The sequence below is a fragment of the Vidua macroura genome, chromosome 6, assembly GCF_024509145.1.
Source record: "Vidua macroura isolate BioBank_ID:100142 chromosome 6, ASM2450914v1, whole genome shotgun sequence".
NCBI lineage: Eukaryota > Metazoa > Chordata > Aves > Passeriformes > Viduidae > Vidua > Vidua macroura.
Window position 1 is genome coordinate 46,847,109 of NC_071576.1, and position 19,489 is coordinate 46,866,597.

General features: G+C 40.4%; 1 protein-coding gene across 4 annotated transcripts in view; it reads right to left on the reverse strand.

Annotated features, from left to right (window-relative positions):
• AP2A2 (adaptor related protein complex 2 subunit alpha 2) overlaps window positions 1-19,071 on the reverse strand; it is a 45,028-nt gene extending 25,957 nt beyond the window's left edge. For all 4 annotated transcript variants that reach the window (XM_053979927.1, XM_053979925.1, XM_053979926.1 and 1 more), the window contains exons 1-2: window positions 18,916-19,071; window positions 5,400-5,468 (exon numbers count right to left, since the gene is read on the reverse strand). In XM_053979927.1, the coding sequence (XP_053835902.1) occupies window positions 5,400-5,468; window positions 18,916-18,982 (136 nt within the window). In that variant the 5' untranslated portion in view covers window positions 18,983-19,071. The remainder of the gene's footprint in view (window positions 1-5,399; window positions 5,469-18,915) is intronic.
• Between the last annotated feature and the right edge of the window lie 418 nt (window positions 19,072-19,489).

Consider the following 19,489-nt stretch of genomic DNA (forward strand, 5'->3'; position numbering starts at 1 on the left):
TGGGTCTTTACATTACCTAGCAACAAAAACCACTCCAACTCCTGACAATCCAGCTATTCTAGGGGACCAATGTAAGGAACAGGTGATGTGCAATACCATTAACAGATACTACTGCGACTCACAGAAGGGGGCACTAAATAAGCTGAATCCATTTTAGTCAGTCTAACTCTATTGGCCAAGCTCTACATAACTGAGGACTTACTATGGTATTGGATAGCATTAATGTCATTAGTTGCTTCTCTGAGATTCAGATATAGCAACAGACATCAAAAAGTAGCTTTCACATGGACTTCACCACAAGTGAAGACAACCCAGCCAATCTCCAAAACCGAATTCCCAGCAGGCCAAGAGGCTGAACTGCAGCTGCCTGTTAGTGTACAATCCATCAGCAATATACAAAAGTATTAAATCTAATCTCTTATATTCTTAAATGACTGGTGTTGACTCTGTGATACCAGAAGGGAAGAGGGAGTATAGAATGCTGCAACCCAATTGCTGAACGAAGAACATGAGGCATGAAAATATGTCTACTTTGAACCACATCAACTTTCACAACAAACTATTTATCAGAGATTGGCAATTCCTTTTTTAGGTTTAGGACCCAGCTATTTAAAACATTATATCCTTCCAAGATGCCAATACTTTAAGAGCTCAGATTAGCAAGGTCCTTGGATCTCAGGGTATTTGAAGAATTTTTGACAGAAGCTACACCATGGAATCAAGCACAAAACATATCACCGTCCTACTAACAAGCAGCTTCCTTCTCCACCATGTGGTATCAAAGAAAAATATTGTAAAATCAGTACCTGAAACACCTTTTCTGAAGACAGAAAAAATGCTACACTGACTGCTTTCAAAAGCTCCTGTTTCTTGTATACAGAAGTGAAGGCAATGCAAGAGTTCTCAGGCAAAAAGAAGTTTATAAACTAGGAGAAATTAGAGTTCCTACAGCCCTTCTTCAAAGTCTTATTACTTCCCAGCAATAACAGAATATCAGGGGTTTTAAAAATTTTTATTATTTGATTATCTGAGCAATTTGAAAAAAAGAGGACTTCAGTCAAAGGTCTCACAAGAGTTGTCTAACTCTAACTGTCTTTTGAAGAAGTCTGTGACTGATTCTTATTGAAATTTTACCTATTCCACTCCTTTCCATGTCGCATTTATGAAGAGTTCTGAAGGTTCTATTTCAAACATTACTAACAAGTCTCATTGCTTAAGTATGTGCCAAAATAGTACAGCTTCCCCCAGTCCCAAGCAAACATCCAAACAAGAGCAGAAGGAAATGTCACATGCTCTGTTATCTTTATTGCAATACACAATCATTTCTTTTAACTCAGCTCATTTCCAAATGCTTTCGGGAACATTTGCAAGTGCTGCAAATCAAGTCAGCAGAAACAGGAAGGATTCACAATACAAGTCAGCAGGTTTTGAGCACAGTGGGCATTTCAAAGGCTACTTGCTTTTCCTGAAAAATTTATTATTTATTTGGCTAAGAAAGAAATTATTAACAGCTGATTAACAATGAGTACTATTAAGAAATAATTACTACTTCCAAATTTCTGTGTATCACCTCCTCAGCATTTGAACAGAGAAATTTGATTTTCCTTGCTCATACATTATCTTCCACACAGCCCTCTGAAAAGAAATAAGGCAAGAAAGTATTTTAAGACCTTTTGGTTCTAAGGCAGCAGCTTCCAGCTCTAGTTTGGAACATAAGTTAAAGAATAGCTTAACATAAGTTAAAGACCTGCTTTTCAATCTAACTCAGTGTACTTAAAAGCCAGTGTGCTGCACTGTTACTAAGCCTGCAACCAGTGAGAGAGGTCAGGAAAATGGTTTAGTCCTTGGGATGTTCACTGGGGGTAGATAAGGAAGCCTGACAAGTCTAAATCTCACTAGCTTTCACATGGCTGATTGCTACCTTAAAATCTTAGCTTTTAAAACCACAATAATGGCTTTTGCAAAACAGAATGGACAACACTTTTCTTCGCTTCCTTCCTACACTGACCTCTGTTCATGCAGTTGGCAGCAATCCACAGATATACTGTATCAGAAGGCCACTACTCTATCTTAGAGGCTAAGAAAACTGAATTTGATTTTTATGAATGTAACTACACTTTGAGGCAAGATCTGTATTTCTGGAGGGATAACAGTCTAAGCCCTCTACATCAAATGCTGAATATTTGTGCCAAACAACCCATACAAATCCATAAACTAGTATTTATTTACCATACTACTAGCACCAGAACAAAGATCGGCCCTACAACTCAGATCATATTTGAAGCCTGATTTTACTTCCAACAATTCAGTTTGTCACTGAAGACACTTTATGATTTTATTGTGTGACTGCCGTTACACATGGTCAGAAGACAGTGTGACTAAGCAGGCCCATCTTAAAAATAAAGCCGATGCTTTCACAGCCTGCCAGGAAAGCAATTAATTTACTGAGCTGTTACACAGCTTCAGTTTAAAACGGGTATTTAGAGCCTTATCTTAACTTCCTCCAAAGGGTTACCATGTATTTTGGGAAAATAGAGATAATTAGCTCAAATATGGAAAACCAAGTCAGCAGAAGAAAAAAAAAAAAAAAAAGGAAAAAAAAAGGCAACAATTAACACATTGAGGCACTTCTGCATGAGCCAAAAAGAAGATACAGAAGCATGTCTGAAATCTAGCAGCCACTCTTGTAACCCAAACCCTACTAAGCAATCAGAACAAAACTAAATTCTAATGCCAGAGCAGGAAAAAAAGAACAAGTCTGAATCAGGCAGAGAACAAAGTTCCTCTGATCATGGAAACAGTTTACAGATTTGTGGGCCGTTTCATTAATACACAAATTCTGGTTTGAGAGATCAAAGTGATACAACAATTTAATAAACTGTGCATTTTTTCACTCCCAAAGCAGTTACTGCTCTGACACTGAAACTTCCAGTTTGGTTCAAGCATGGGAGCAAAATCAGCTTACAGTCTGAACATGTAAGACAAAAGGCATAGCATCTCTCCACACTTTACTCCTACAACTTCTTTATCACACTGGTGTAGCTTCTCTCTACTACATTCTTCTTATCTCAGTTAATGCAGAAGCATTTAAAGCAACCGTCAAGGACACAGTAATGGAGCTTCCTCATGCTTAGACAAGAGACACAGTCACCTTAAGTACAGAGATTCTAAATTCCTGCTGAGCTTGCTGCACAAAAGCTGGATCAGAACCCAAAGTCATAGCACAAGTTCCATCAGTTCAAGGAAAGTATTGCTCGTCCAGAGATGTGAAACCTTATCCCAACCTGTTAAATACAAGGGTACTTCCAACACCAAGTTACCCAAACATAAGGCAGGTATCAGGCTTGACAGCTAATTGCATGCTAGAACAAAAGTAGAAATATTGAGGCTCTGTCTGCAAAAGTGTAAGAATACACCTTGCAAGTTACATGGGATGGGCATCCAGATACTGCAACAGCACATGCTGAAGCATACAAAAGCCCAGAGGTAGACCAGACTAGTGTCAAGCAAGAACTTCTCTGTCAAGAGGTCTTGTTTCTCAGACCTTTCCCTGATTACAGCCATGCAGCCAGTCCAAAAGCTGCATCTTTGGCCAGGTACGGCCAAATAATAACTCAGGGCACCACTATTCACCACAGTTATTTAGCAAGGGGCTTCATCTTAAGTTCACAATCACACATTTGTTTTAATCCAAACTATTTAAAAACATTTTAAGGTCAGAGTTACATGAAAAGAAACTAAGCTAAACTGAATAATCTCCACTTAAACCAATAATGAAATGCATATGAAGGTCTCTTAATTTTTATATAGCCCTTCTGCAAGGAAGAACCACACAGCATGAAGTCCATGTGGGACTCCTGCAGCAGAAAGATAACAGCTATCAGCTCCTCACACTCTCAAGGCCTCAAGCAGTTACACAACAAGTTGTCTAAACACAACTTTTTCCAAATGGTGACATTTATGTTTTTGCTCAGGCTTCATCAAGGTATTGTCTTCAGGTAATTAAAATTTTCCATCCAAAATCCATACAGATTTAGTAAGAAGCCATAATGAAGATCTGCTACAAGAAGGTTCAGCCATCTTCCACTCAAGCTACTGAATGAGCATATACTGACCTTTATTCAAAACTATTTAAATAGTGCTTAAAGGATGCTATACAAGGCATGCAGTCTAAAATTACGACACTACTTTGCTGAAAGCACCTCTGTTCTCTGATCACTGCCTGATTTATGGTTCTACATAGCCAGAGATTCCTATGAATCTACAATTTCTCTGCTGCTTCACAAGTAAGCAGGGAAGAATTAAATGTTCATGTACTTTTACCTATTTTCCCAAGAGAAAAATGTAAACAAAGAGGCATGTGATTTAGAAGAATTCTAATTTAGAAGAATTTCTTGAGCGTCTTGCACTGTGGTTAACTCTTCCCTTCTAAGCTGTTGATGACACTCAGGTTTCTAAAGGTCTTTGTACACCTTTAAGAGATATACTACTTAAAATGTAGCACAGATCATACAAAGTTCAGGAAAGTTATTTGTTAATGCATCAAGTATTCCAAAGAGATATGCTAGTCTAAGCGAGGATAGCAAATTCATTGGTGGTAAATTTACTACAAATCCAGCAGATTCTGAAAGCACATATAGGATGTCCACATTGCAATACCTTATCTAACTACACGCACTGCCCCACAACTATTTAAACAAAACTTGCCACAGCTACTACTGTTACAATTCCATTTAAAAACGTCCCAACTGCTCCTCAGAATCTTGAAACTTTGAAACCACATACACAACTTGAGTACAACTAACAGCATGAGTTTTACCTTGTGTTGTTTAAAAGTTAATTGCTGCCTCTTGAAATTAGTTACTACATATTCTTTTCATATGAATATTTGTACTGCTGTTGCTTGTGGTCAAGATGTATGCTTCAGCTTCAGCAACTACACATTTTAATTTAATTCTGCTCTAAGACAGCCTAACCCATTACTTCCATAAAGGGCTCAGGGCTGAAGAGGGGGGAAGGAAGAAAAGTTTAAATAGATGCTGTTTTACTGGAAAAAAATCACATCCACCCATGTTACTTCAAACTATTCACAGACTCACAGCTTTCTGGAAGCAAACAGGCTGAGCAGTCACATGGTTAGGAGGCCAAGTATTAGAAACAGTTTGTAGCCCAATTTTTGATAGAGGAGGGAGTTTGCTTCTATTATGGTCAAGCATCACAGGACTATCAGAACTGTTCTATAGGTAAGAGAACATTTTCAAAAGTGATTCTAACAGACTGCTCTAGCATTTTGCTTTAGTCAGCAGTTGACTAAAGATGTCCAAGCATGTAAAAAACAAAACCCCACAAAAGAATGTCATATGGAAATATATACAATATAGTATGATCAAGACACTTACCTTTAAATTTTGACCGAATGTTTGCTAGCTCTTTATTTATCCTCTTTATCTCTGCCTCTTTACTTTTGCCTGAAATGAAAAGAACATGTATCATGACACAGTGCTTTGGACATCCCTCTGCCACCCGAAGCATCTTTTCACCCAAACAGAAACATACATTTGTGAACATACAAACAACAGGAGGAGTTATTACTCTCCATTTCCATCACTGGAACTAAAGGCAAACAGAGGTAACTTAAGCATCACTTTAGACAGGAATTTGAGAAGCTCTAAGGACCTCCCTGTTTCAAGAGGCTTTGCAGACTTTAGACAGTATCACTTGCATATAACCTGAGATGCCACTGCTACTGACTTTCACAAATGCTCCAGTTTTTTTGTTCCTGAAACTGCCCAGAGAAAAGTGAATTCTACTTCCTATGTGATTACTAAGTTGACAGTGCTTTGAAAGAGTCAATCTCCTAAGCACAATCTTATAGACAAGCAGCTCAGGTTATTCCTCACCTTAAGGACAAGCCAATTTATTATTTCTCTGTTGAACAGTCATTCAGTTCAACAGCTTTAAAAACATTCTTAACAGACTGAAGAGGAACACAAGGAGTCCAAAGACTCAAGACTTCACACAGTTAGGATACAAGTTCAGACTTTCAATGTACCACATGAAAGTCATTTGAAAACCAGAAATATTTAAAATTCACACTTTATTACATGACTTGGCAATCTTATGGTTCTCAGCACCATCAGTATTTCATATCAACCTTTGATTCCAAGAATAGGTATTGGGATTTGTAGTACCAATTCAAGTTACACAGAGAAACAGCTGCAGTTTAAGTTCTGATAATGCAAACTTATTTAAGTAATATTTGCACTATCCAAACCAGCCTATTACTCTTTAGCATTTTCATTTTTGGTGACTGAGATTCTACAGACATGTGGGTCCACTGTCTCCTACATGAGTAGAAGCACAGAAGGGTAAAACAGCCAGCTCAGGCATTATTATCAGCTGCCTGTCATTTGAGGGAAGCAAGTGAAGTACATTTCAGCAATGGAGAATTGGCCATTTAGTTCTGTTGTTAATTCAGACCTGTACCTACTCAAAATTTCAACAAGTCTAAAACTTTTGTACATTTTCCAAAAGTTTCAAGTGTTCCAAGCACCAACTAACTAGTAGCAGAAAATGACAGCTTCCTTCCCTCTTCATCACATATATTTGCTACAAGGTTATGAGCAAAAGTCTCCATGCTTTGGTTCCAAATGGTCCAGCCTTATGAGTTGTCGCAATCACATGCCCTGTGTTCACACCACACATTTCCCCACACCACTGGGATCACAGCTACAGCCATGAATGTGCAAATTGGGGAGGTGACAAGGCTTGAAGAGCAGATCATGACCAGCATTCCAAAGCACCTCCAATCTCACCCCTTTCTTCAATAGAAACATCTCACAGTATTTAAAGATCACACTACATTTGCATATCCAAAAGCCTGTGTCACCTTAGGATTGTTAATCCTCCCTTTACTACTCTTTTGGGGATCTTAATAAAAGGTGACTAAGTAACTCAAGGAGACAAATGCCTTAGGATAGTTTAAGAGCCAAGTATAAAGGAATCCCCTGCCAAGTACTAATGAATCTAGATTTTGTAATTTCTTGACTTAGATTCAAAAAAAATAAACTGAAGTTAGGCACTTCTGAAACCAGCTCTTGCATAAGATGCAGAAAACAGGCTTGTATTAATCTGCCTCTAACAATGGCCACAAGAGAACAGACAAAGAGCAGCCACAGCACACTGTACAATCAGAAATGTTAGGCCCAAAATAGGAGCAACTACTTCAGTTTGCCTTGTCCTTTTAAGAAAATACCTCCAGACCCCACATATTCACTTCAAATAGAATTTTCCATTCTACAACAGTGTTTTGTAAGGGCTACTGGTAAAAAGACTTAAGTGCAGGGTGCCTTGGCAGGCACCCCCACAGGGCAAAAAACAACCCACAACTTCAGAGCTCAATAATTTACAATACCTGTTCTGAAACAAATTGTAGTTGCTATCTTTATGCACCTTGATTTCCAGATAAAGTAGAAGATAATGTCCACAGTTTTAATTTGACCTAGAAATTCCAATTAACTTCTAGAATGACAAAGCTAGAGAACACTGTTCAAAGGTCAAAGATGTTCAACATCTTTATAAACACTCTGTTTATAAAGATGCATCTGTTGGAGTCACAAAGTCTAACCAGTTTTCACTAATATATCATGCAACACATAATGAGTTTTGTTCTAATTTAACTTGTCAACCTAAAGAAAGATGGTTTTAAAGTAGTAACACTATTTATTGTTTAAATGGGCAGCAAGTCATACAATCTAAGACCTGAAGTGTATTCCTTTATAGATTTTAGATTTGTCTTAATTGGATTATTTGTCCTGAGCATACAGCAGAGATACTCAAATGTTTGCTTCTAGGGCACTTGCCAGCATTAGGAGTTCATTACTACACTGAAGCAAGTAGTTTGCTCCAGGGACCCACCCTCTGAGAAAAGGGGCCACAGTAACATACCCCAAAAGGGTGCAAATGTTTATGTAAATAAACAACACTCCAATCTTGAAAGCTACTTGAAAATACTTCCTTTATTTTCAGCCATTCATCTGCTTCTGATGAAAAATTTAATCTCCTAAAGCTTTTCTTTTATTTTCCCTTTTACCACGGGAAGAGCACATCTCATTAAGACATAACCACAGAGTCTGGAGATTTTGTATTTCCTTTACATTAATAGGGCAGAGAATATAGAACTCAGTCTGGGACACTGCTAGCCTGAGTAGAATATTTAGTTTTTAAATTTAGAAACTAGGTCTTTGCTCTGTATCTTTACTCTATGTTTGAAAGGAAAGTGAATTGCAATATTTACTTCAAATTTATAGCAATTGTTTCTCTAACCTCAGGAAGTGTGGTAATAATCACAATTTTAAAATGTTAAAAATAGGATGAGGAAAGGGAAACAGTAACATATCAGCTAGCTTTTTTTAACACAAGATGAAATCAAGGCCATCTTTTATTTTTTTATAACCACCAAAACCTCCTGGCAAACCTTTCAAGAATCATTATTTACCTGCTACATTCACAGATTATCAGTTACTGCTAGAAATTGGATTCTTTGTGTCCTAAGCAAGCAACAGAGCATTAAGCAAAGCCTGACTAAAATACTTCAGGAATTTGTGAAGTCAGCACCTTTTGTAGAAATAGTCTGCAGGCTCAGCAACACAAACATGGAAATCCCACCCCCATGCACACAGCTGTAGCAGTGAGATGACAGGAACACCCAGAGTCACATCTGAAGGTTTATTATCTCAAATTTTAAATCTTGCTTAGCATACGAACCAAAGTCTTTTTCGAATTCCTTCAGGCTGTCCTATTTTGAAGGCAGTATATGATCTCATCCAGACTATGACCAAACATAAACAGCATAGCAATCCACAGGTGATAAAAAGTTTAACTCCATGTACTGGAGATCACATTGAACAATTAAGTTTTCACCTTATTACTAATGACAATCTAAGCAAGCCTGCAATTGTAGTTTTAAAGAGCAGTACCAGCACACCAAGTGTTAAATGTCACTGAGGGCAATCACACAATGATGAGGACAACTCACAAGTTAAAACCAGGCTGAAGTATCTAACCCCAAATTTCCTCAACTCCAGCAGTTTATATTGTATAGTAACCTCATTAAAACATGATTAACTGCTTTTATTAGAGGATAACAAAGCAAAACAAAATCTCACAGTGGAAGGCAGCTTCCATTATAAAGGACAAAAGAAAACAGAAGTATCATAAACTAAGGACCAATTTTTAGCTAAATCTTCTGTCCCACCAAGTGTGGAAAGGCACTGTTAAAATGTGTTTGATTAACTGAGAAGTTTATCTAAGTTCACGTTACTCTGACTTGTCAGCACACACTGAATAATTTCTATATGCATATTCTATTTTTACCATCACTAGAAACACTCAAGTAATCTTTAGGACAGTAAAAAGGAAGATGATGACAGCTAAAGGAGTGCTATGCTGCAGGAATAAAGGCTTACATTTCAGAGCTAACAAAGGCAATTGCTCTGCCACAGTTTCAGGCTGTTACACAGCTCCCAGTCTCATGAAATTATCAGAGCTGTACACCAACAAAATGTTCTGTAACCACACCATTCAGCTTGGAGAGGCTTTAATAAAGGTCATGTCATGTATACAGACTACTGGGTAGGACGGTAGTTAAGCCAGAGCACAAGAAGATTATGTTGCATATGAGTTCAGGCCATATCCTTCTCACTTTCACTTACTCAGACTTTTACCATTTTAACAGACTATCATTAAAATCTGTAATAAGTTATTAAAAGAGGTGACTGCAAGTCAGTAAGCTTTGGTTGCTGTTTTGCTGCAAAGACATGTAGTGTTTGTAGCCTTACAGCCCTACTGTAGGAGTGCTGCTCATCGTCTCCAAGATGGGTACTGAGCACACAGGTACCCAGCCACAACACAGTCCAAGGTGCTTATGGGTGATTACTACACATCTGGCAGTTTGTCAGGCTTCAGACTCCATCATGCTGCCTACTGCCTTCATTAGAGAAGGTAAATTTAGTCTGCAGAGCAGTGTTATCCTTAATTACCATCTTGTTTAACAAAGATACAGTAGGGAACATTGTAAGTCATGCAGCTCATCAAAGAACCAACTACTATTCTTGTATTTCCCAGTAATCCAGGCTACAGTCACCACTTCAGGACTGCATAAATACACCTCCATTCCTCTGTTTGGAGCTCTGTATTACAACCTAAAGAATGAGAAAATAGAGGTTACAGGAAAGGGGTTTGTTGAGTCCATTCATTTGAAAAGAACACCTGACATATCTTAATAGTAACCTGGCAGCCGGGTTGCAAGGTTAAGTGCGTGCTTCAAGGTTAGAATTAGTGGGTTGCTTTGGCTCACTCAGACAGTGACCTGCTTCATCAGGATTAACTTGTTGCTATACCAACTGCAGACTGTTAAAGGCAAGTTTGAGGCATACAACCCACCTGTACTAACTAGAACTGCTACTAGTTTTTAACTTTCATACAAACTACTTGATATATTTCTGACCAAGCCTACACATTTATTTCCCAAAGGAAGAGAGAAGCATTTTTTTCTATCAGCAGCTACACAAATACCGAGCAGAGTTCGTTTCTGCAGGCAAGGCCTTGAGACACAGGCATACTGTCAACATTTAAAGCAACAAATAAATAAATCACAAAAGTTTAGATGTTCCCAGTACTCATCTGGCTCCAATCTGCTTAATGCCAGCCTTCAGTGTAATTGAGCCCAGCCAGTAATTAATTTTGAATTTACAGACAGCTGAGAACTGCTACACTGTGCTACCTCTCAGCCTTACCTGCCCTATGGTCATCTGACAATTTACGATTACAGATGCACAACTGCTGGCATGAACTATAAAGCAGAGGATAGGAGGCTCTGTTAGCACAAGGAAAAAGCCTGCCACAAAATCATAGGTCTAATACAACATGAACTCTATTCACATTCAATTACCAAACAGGCCTTGAAGATAGAGGACAAGCCTACTTTTCTGCTTAGGAGAGAGAACACAAATACTACCAAGGTTAAGACCAGGAACTTCTCTGAATTCCTTAATGGCTAGGAACACTTACATAGGAAGAACACAGTTCTTACACAAAAGATAAATTCTCAATTTTAAAGGTGATGTTAGACATCTTCCCTGAGAGCTGAGAGTCACTGTTTTCCAAACATAAGAATGTTTCTGGTTATGTTTTCCTTAGCCTCTACATTAGGAGCATCCAAGCTGACTGACCACTTCAGTGGGAGAGAGAGCACAGCCAAACTGCTACCCAGCTTCCCTTGAGCAAAACATTGATACTCTGAGAGTCAGTTTGATTCAAGGCTATGCTTCTTAAGAGACAACTACAGATGGTTCCTAAACACTGCTCTCATCCTGGCACACACATCCCTGCTACTACCTTGTACTGCTGCAGGTCAGTTTGGGAACCTAACAACCAAAAGCAAGATGGCAAAGTCTAGGCTAAGGCTAAGTCATGCCAGCTTTACCACAAGTGATAGTGCCAGCAGAAGATATGACCAGGTATAGAACAAGTTCACCCATTCACTGTCTAGACACTTCAGTTGGCATAAAGCAATCAAATGACCCACTTGCCTTTTCTATTGCTAAAACAGCCTGCGAGCATGATGCAAAGACTACACTGCATTCTTGAACCCTGCTATCAGGGAACAGAGGAAGAAACTGGTTGAAAGACAGGGAAAACCAGAACAAATAATAGTATCTCCACTATAAAAATTGTAGAGATAGAGGAAAATATGCACATAAAGGTAATCAGTGCCTCCATTTTTGCCTTTGTGAAAGAGCTTTTTTACTTGCTCATATCAGTAAATTAAACCATTACTTCTACCTGCCAGCGGGACAGATACTCATGTTACCGCACTAGAGGACAGACTAGACATTTGCTATGCAGATCACGATCTTCATGAAGTAAAACACCAAATCCATCCTCCAGCTCTCTCTAATCTCTCAGCTGGCTCTTTAGCACAGCAGGGAAGAGGGCAAAAAAAAGGCAGACACGTTGCATAGCAATACATTTAGAGTGGTCTGCTTGCCCATCCTCACATTGTCTGTCTACATAAATTCCTTCATTTGGTTAAACTATCTAGGGTACTACAAAAGAGGTGCAAGCTCCAGTTCCACCCGAGTCTGAAGGAGCTTGTGGTGCAATTGTTTACAAACTCACTGCACAGCTAATCCAGAGAGACAATAAAATACTGAACACCTTTAAAAAAAAAATAAAGTTAGTATGGCTTCACTTTTGTTCACAAATCAACCTGTTCAAGTCTGAAGAACAAGATGCTTTTTGTTTATTGATGTGCTAAAATCCTGTTATGAAGAAAAACAGGAGCGCATGCTGTCCTTCCACAAGATCTGTTTGACCAGAAGAAAAGAAGTGCCTGTCACGTTGAAGATCACAAATGGCACAAAGGCAGTTTAGGAGTGTTGTGCCTTGGGACATCTTGCTATGATTAGATATCTTAAGACAGAGACCAGTGACCTACTGATATTTTAGAACTTTACGTAGAGCACATTTTCTAATATTCTGCACAGTAAGTGAGCTACTCTCCACAGAACTGACTTCTTCCTCCACTATGCCACTAGAGATTTGCTCCTGTAACAACACTTCTCAGGAAACAGAAGGGAGTCACAGGCTTTACTGTAATCCATTAATCCATTAACTCCTTGTCCTCATAAGAGAAGAGAAATAAGAGCACAAAAGCAGCTTTCCAATCCAGATGTAATAAACTGCAACAATTTAATACAAGTTTAATGATTTTAGATGTTTACCATGGCTATTTTTTTCTAAGCACCACAAGTTAAGAGAAAATTTGAGAAGTAACCAGGTAACCAGTGTCTAGCTTAAAACCAGAGCTTTCCCTAGAATAACCGAAAGTGTACTGGAAGTTCATATCCAAGTGACTATGTGACACACAGAACATCCATCTGGCAGTTTAGGTAGCAAAACGACATTGACTGCTATCAAAAGAGAAGCTTTAAGCCAAGAAGATATGCAAACAGTAAGTGCAGGGTTAGGCTTGTACATAAAGTCTTCCTCTTTCCTTGACTGAGCAGCATCCAAGTAGTCATTTCCTTGACCAGTCTTTTCATACTGTAGAGCTACACTCCCTTCAACAAGATAAGGCAGTATTTGCACTGATTTCCTACAAGTCACTGTGGACTCTCTTCTACCTTAGTTCACATTCAAATAGAAGAACAGTTTGAGGCCTATCCTAGTTTAGCTATCACTTCTAAACTACTGTTTCAGGGACCTTAAAATACTTTTGAGCTCATTAATTAATGCAGATACGTAATAGCCTCTGCAATAGTCCTTAATTTCCTCTTATCAGTCCTGACAGGCAGTCTTTATCCAAAGGATTTCAAATTAAGCAGTCCAGGGTATCTAATAGAGAGGTTGGATGTCACATGAAAGATTCTAACTCTTTACTATTTCTCCTCCATTACTCTCCTCTAAGACAAACATGCACAAATGAAACAAGCGTAAAAACAAAAAACCCCAAACAAAAAAATCCCAGCCCCTCAGAGCTCTTTGAAATGACCAGGAGCAAGCCAAGACAGAGCACACAGGGGAAGAACAGCGGTTTTGTTTTAGAGATCCTCCTCAGACTAATCTCATGCTAATTGTGTTTTCCTTAAAGCACTCTCCTGCAAATAGCAGCAAGTGATGCAAGACTTAGTGCTTATTATAGCACGTTCTTAGGGCTGGTTTTTTTCAGGCCAGAAACTGACCATATTAGATGTGCTGCCACAGCCTTGAAGAAGCAATAGGAGAGCTAACTGAGATGCCTTGCCTTCAGTTTCTTCAAAAAGGTAAGTAATCTAAGAATACATGTAAAAAAAGTCTCTGACTGTCTAGAGAAGTATTTCAAGTCCTGCTTTAACACTACATGCAATGCAAACAAGAACCCACAGCTCAGAGAAGCATTGTAGTAGCTTTAGCCTACACAGTGACAGCTTATTACTGACATATAATACTTACAGGTAACTAAATCAAGCTGCATGTGCTCAACTTGCTCCATGTGAAGTTTGTTTCACTGGGTGGGTGTTCTCACAGAGAAAAATAACTCTATACATACCCATGTAGTCATTTAATTCATGTACACGCCCCTCCTACCTACACCTGCAATGCACTTCATAACCTATCATCCATTCAAACAGATGATCATCATATGATGAATTTAATGAACCATCTTTTTTCAATCCCCACTTGCTGATCTGTAACCTAATGCACCAGTCCCAATGCAGTGAAGCAAAGACACATTTTGGGAGGTTCAGCTTCAGAATACTATCTCTTGTCCTGTACAATGAAAATGTAATGCATTAAATTTTGCATTAAATTCTATGAGAAGAGATAGACCTTTGTTTATTATATTTGTTGGATTTTATTTAAGGAAAAAATTTGGCCTGAGGAAAAAGAAACAGTAACTTGGAAGAAAACATACAAAGAAACATTTGGAGAACCAACCCAGGAATCCCTCCTCCGTCTGTCCAACTTCTGGGGCAAAACTGAAAAGGTAAGACAGTTACCTAGCAAGGAAATTAAGAACGGTCTTCAACTCCAAACCTGTAAAAAAAACAGCTTTTGCCTCTGTGTAGACACATCCCATCAACCTAAGAGGAACTGGCTTCCCAATTTTAAGTTGAGCAGGGGGTTACTAGCAATACACTTAACACTATAATAGAAACTATCTCTACATTACAGGCTGCAAAGCAAGCTTTCCTGGTTTTCAGGGTGAATAGCAGATAGCACTGTGCTGCAGCAGAATTGGTTGAGTGACAAATTACTTCAAAGTATTTCATTGTGAGATAAGCATAAAGCTGTACTCAATGAAAACAGACTCCTGATGATGTGTCTGTCAGCTAAGACAGCTGGAGAGTTTATAAAGCACCTTCTTGCATAAGCCAATTGCTTCAGCAGCTCTGCAGTACATGCACAAGAGAAGACTTAACATACTATTTAAGAATAAATATTTCTTGCAGGAGTCCATATGCTTATAACACATGCAGATCATGTTAGGTTTTAGTTCACGAGGCACATAACCCATGCAGTGACAAGGACTCCTCCTGACCTGGATAGCACTTCACCAAACCACAGGGTTCAGAACTTTCAGCTCCACTCCACCACAATCTTTTGTACAGCATAGCCACACCTATTTTCTCAGTCACACCAACCAAGCCCTCATTAACTGGGCTATCCTAATCAAGTACTGCAGTTTGGCTTTCAACCTGTAGTTTTCTTGTCTCTTCTCTGGTGTCTGTGAAAGATAAGCTAAAAACCTACTTACTGTAGTAATTAATATGTGTTACAAACAATCCAAATGAACAAGTCACTAGGAAAGTTCATGCATCTGCTGGCAAATTGACAGACATCTAAAAGGGTTATTTTCTAAAAGATATTTTTATCTGCCATCTGCACTAGGACCTCCATATGCAAAATGCAGAGCCTAAAATAAGAAGCTGCCCTGAAACAAAATTCTGGACAGCTACAAGGAACTAAAGGATAATTCATTTTCTTGTATTATCATACTTTGAAAATTCACTTGATCTTTGTATGAATAAAGAACATTTCATTTTGAAAGAAGACACTCAATGTGACAGCTTCACAGAGACTAGAGCGAAGTGCTAAGAGCTTCTCTTAGCCTTGAAATATTTTACAATTGCTGCTGCAAGTAGTATTCTAACTGTTTTTAGCGAAAAACATCACAGACTTCTGAGAAATCAGTGTACTTTAAAATAGTCTGCTTTAAAAAATACATCTGACATAGAAATATTTAAGACAAAAATCAAGAAGTTTAATAGATAAAAAAATATGTCTAAACAACACAGAAATGACAACCAAGCTTTGAAGTATTAAAGACAGGCTGGTAGTGCGAGCTCCTTGTTCACAATCAGCTACAGTTGTAAACACTGAAAACTGCTATCAAGTATGACTTATGTGAAGCCTGTAACAGACTGGTATAAAGATAGGCAAGACAGGCATCACTCCCAAATCAGTAACATATCCAACCTGTAAGAGCATCCTGCATTATTTAGTGCTGCAGACATTGTAGATACAAATGTCAAAAAAATAAATCTTGATGTAAGGAGATCAAGCATTTCCAAAGGTAAACAGTCAAAATTTATATGAGTACCCCCGAGAAGTTTAGGTTACTTGAATTACTTGAAATCACATGCTGTGCATCCATCCGAGCACAGTCAGCACACAACTGCACTTTCATTTTTCAGCAAGATCTATAATGTACAATCCTTATTTGTGCAGAATCTTTCAGAATACCCCCCCATCCACACCATGTTTCACTATTACTCATAATCTGGAAAGGCTATTGGCAAACTAAAAGTGCCAAGCCTTTGTGGCAGTATTAAAAATAGATACAAGAGTCCAGCAAAGCCAAAATTTGGATTGAAATTAAAAATGCCAGCATAACTTTCCATGTTACGGCAACTATCAGATATTTAGTCCAATTCTAAGAATAGAAATAGAGGTCAAGAGCTGCACATGGTGTCTAGCTTCCCTCCCTTCTCAGAAAAGGAACACTTGCTTTCTTTGCTTACTCAAAAGATGCTGTTCACCTTAACAACTGCTACTTTTTGTTCTTCACAACATCTAGCTCCTCACTGAAGAGGCAAAGAGGGAGTTTAGCCAATAGCAGTACCTACAAAGCCCAGAGTCTCCAGAGAGTACTTCTGTGAATATTCCAGGAAGCACTTTTGTGAATCTTAGTCTGTGTACACTAGCCCAGGGTTAGCTAGCAGCACTCAGAGCTCCACTAAAGGAAAGGCTCAAATGCCATTCACAGCTATTTGGAAGCTTCAAACATCACCTACTAGCGGCAATACCAGCTCTTCTGCAGCTGTTTAGAAGATGCTGCTACTTTTTTCATTATGAAGACAAGAAAAATACACGAGTAATTACAGCTTCCACAAATCTTTCTGGACAGAGACAAAACATTTGAGATATACCACTATTTGTTTAAAGAGTCAAAGTGTTAACATCTTATTTGTATCACAGTAAGTTACATCTTTGTTGTCTCCTGCAGATAACTAGAGCATGAGAGGTTTGTTGTCCCATCTGGACCAAGGTAGCTTCAGCTCTGTTCCCACATTGCCTCGTGGGGAAATAAGTACCTAATTTGTTATATCCTACAACCTTAAATTTTGTTATTTCACATCCCTGAACACAGGTTACAAACCTAAGAGCCCAAATGTTTCTCTTGTATTTATTTCTAGTGAATTCCACTGAAAACAAGCGTGAACAAAGTTAACCAACTGCAAGACATGAAACACTGATGAATCAAGTAATACTGTTTCTAGCTAAATCAATGAAAACAATTATTTAAAAAATCATTAAAAAAAACAATGATTAAAAAAATCATTGTGAATTGTATTGGGTAGATAAAACAGCTTAACAAGTCTTAACTGCTATGACACCAAGCGGAAATCGTAGCTTGCACAGAACACCAGGACACTGCAAAATGTTCACTAAATAGCAAAGCCAACTAGACAAAGCACAAGAGCATTTGTGTAACCTGGAACTGCTACACTACACATTTTATAAGCCATCTTCTACACAGACCAGGGTGAAGTCTAAAGCAACCTAAGGATCTGCAACTGTTTTGAAAAAGAAAAGCCACCTCATTCAAACAGCTTCTGCTTTAAGGAAGATTATCAACCTTGAATTTGTTCACATGTCTCAATGTCCAATTCACCTGATTATAAAGACACTGCATTTAAATGGTCTCATTTTACCAGTATAATTTCTTTGCCAGGTTTTTTTATTAGAAGTCATCAATGTGAAGTTTTTCAAGCCAGTGTGATTAAATAATTCCAACGCAATAATAATTCCCAGTCAGAACAACATAATTTGCATTAAAAATTCTCCAAATCTGTTTATATCTTTAGAGAGAAGAGCTTACTGCTAAATTCTCCAAATCTGTTTATATCTTTAGAGAGAAGAGCTTACTGCTATTCCTCCACTGTTTTTAAAATAGCCTCAAGTGATCTACAGAGACTCACAGGTGAACAAAATAGAGCTGTTTCATCACACCAACCACAGCGACCTTAGCCCTTCCCCAGGCAATTCCTGCCACATCATACACTTAGATCTCTAACTGTGATTAATATTAAACTATTGTATGCAATTCTCGGACAAAAAGGAAGACTGAGCACTGAGGTGTGCCCCCACACATACTCCTTCCCCCCATACCAAGCAGCAGCAGATTTGTATTCCTCCTCTCCTGCTGCACACTCACAGACACGCTCCCCCCACTTCTCTCGGGGGGGCACTTACTCGCACCCCCCTCCATCCCATTTTTAATTACACCTATCCCAAGCGCTGATTTCCATCAAAGCAGAATCTTAAAGCCAATTTAAGCCAAGCCTAGGCATACGCACTGAGGGCCCTGCTCTCAGGCGCCTACAGAGGCCTGTTTTCCATCAGTGACGTGATGAACCGAGAGCCGCTCAGGGATCTGGAAGGAGCCCAGGGACGCCTCTCCCTGCCCCGCCGCACACCCACCCGCGCCCCGGCAGCGCTCCGGCGCATCGCGAACAACGGCGGCACCGACCCCCGGCACCCCCTCGGCCGGGGCGGCCACCGCGACACTCAAGGACGGGGGAGGGCGGTGACAGGAGTGGGGGGGGGGAACACCCCAACCCACCCACCCAAAACGCTCAAGCCCACAGGCAAATGATTTATGCAGCTCCCCCCTCCCCGCCGCCCCTCCGAGCGCGTCGCCATTTCGTGAGACAGGAGCGCTCCGAGCTGCCCGCTGCGGGGATCAGAGGGAAGAGGGAAGCACTAGGAAGGGGATCGAGGGGTGAAGCCCCGGCCCCACGGGACACCAGCCCATGGCCACGGCCGGCACGGCCCAGCCCAGGCCCCGGCTCCGGCGCCACTCACAGTTGCGGATATCGGAGATGAAGACCGCCAGGCCTCGCATGCCATCGCCCTTCGACACCGCAGGCATCGTGGCGCACGATCACGGCCGCCCTGGGACGCCGAACCCCCGCCGCCGCCGCCCGCTCTCCCCGCGGGCTGCTTCAGGCCGCTCCGCCGCCGCCGCCTCCGCAGCGCGCAGGCGCCGCCGGGGCTCCCGCGCCCCCGCAGCCGCTGGGCGGGCGCTGCTCGGGCGCCACCTGCCGTGCGGAGGCGGGAGCGCCGCGGGGGCACCGGGCCCCCTGCGCCTCCCGGTGCCGCAGCCGCGGCGGGCGCGGACCCCGCCCGTCCCCCGGGATGTGCCCCGAGATCTGCCCCCGTTCCCGGGCATCGCCCGTGCAACCCTGCGGCCCACAAAGTCTGGCTAGCTGGAGGCTGGGCCCTGGGGATCGGCCGTGCCGCTACTGGGACGCGATTTCCAGTCACCGGCCGTTAGGGCAAACGGGCCCGGGCCGAGGTGAGGGCCGGCAGGGCAGCGTTAGCCGTTGTGTCCGTGGGTGAATTGACTGCACGCTCCCTGGTCGAGAACAGCCTAATC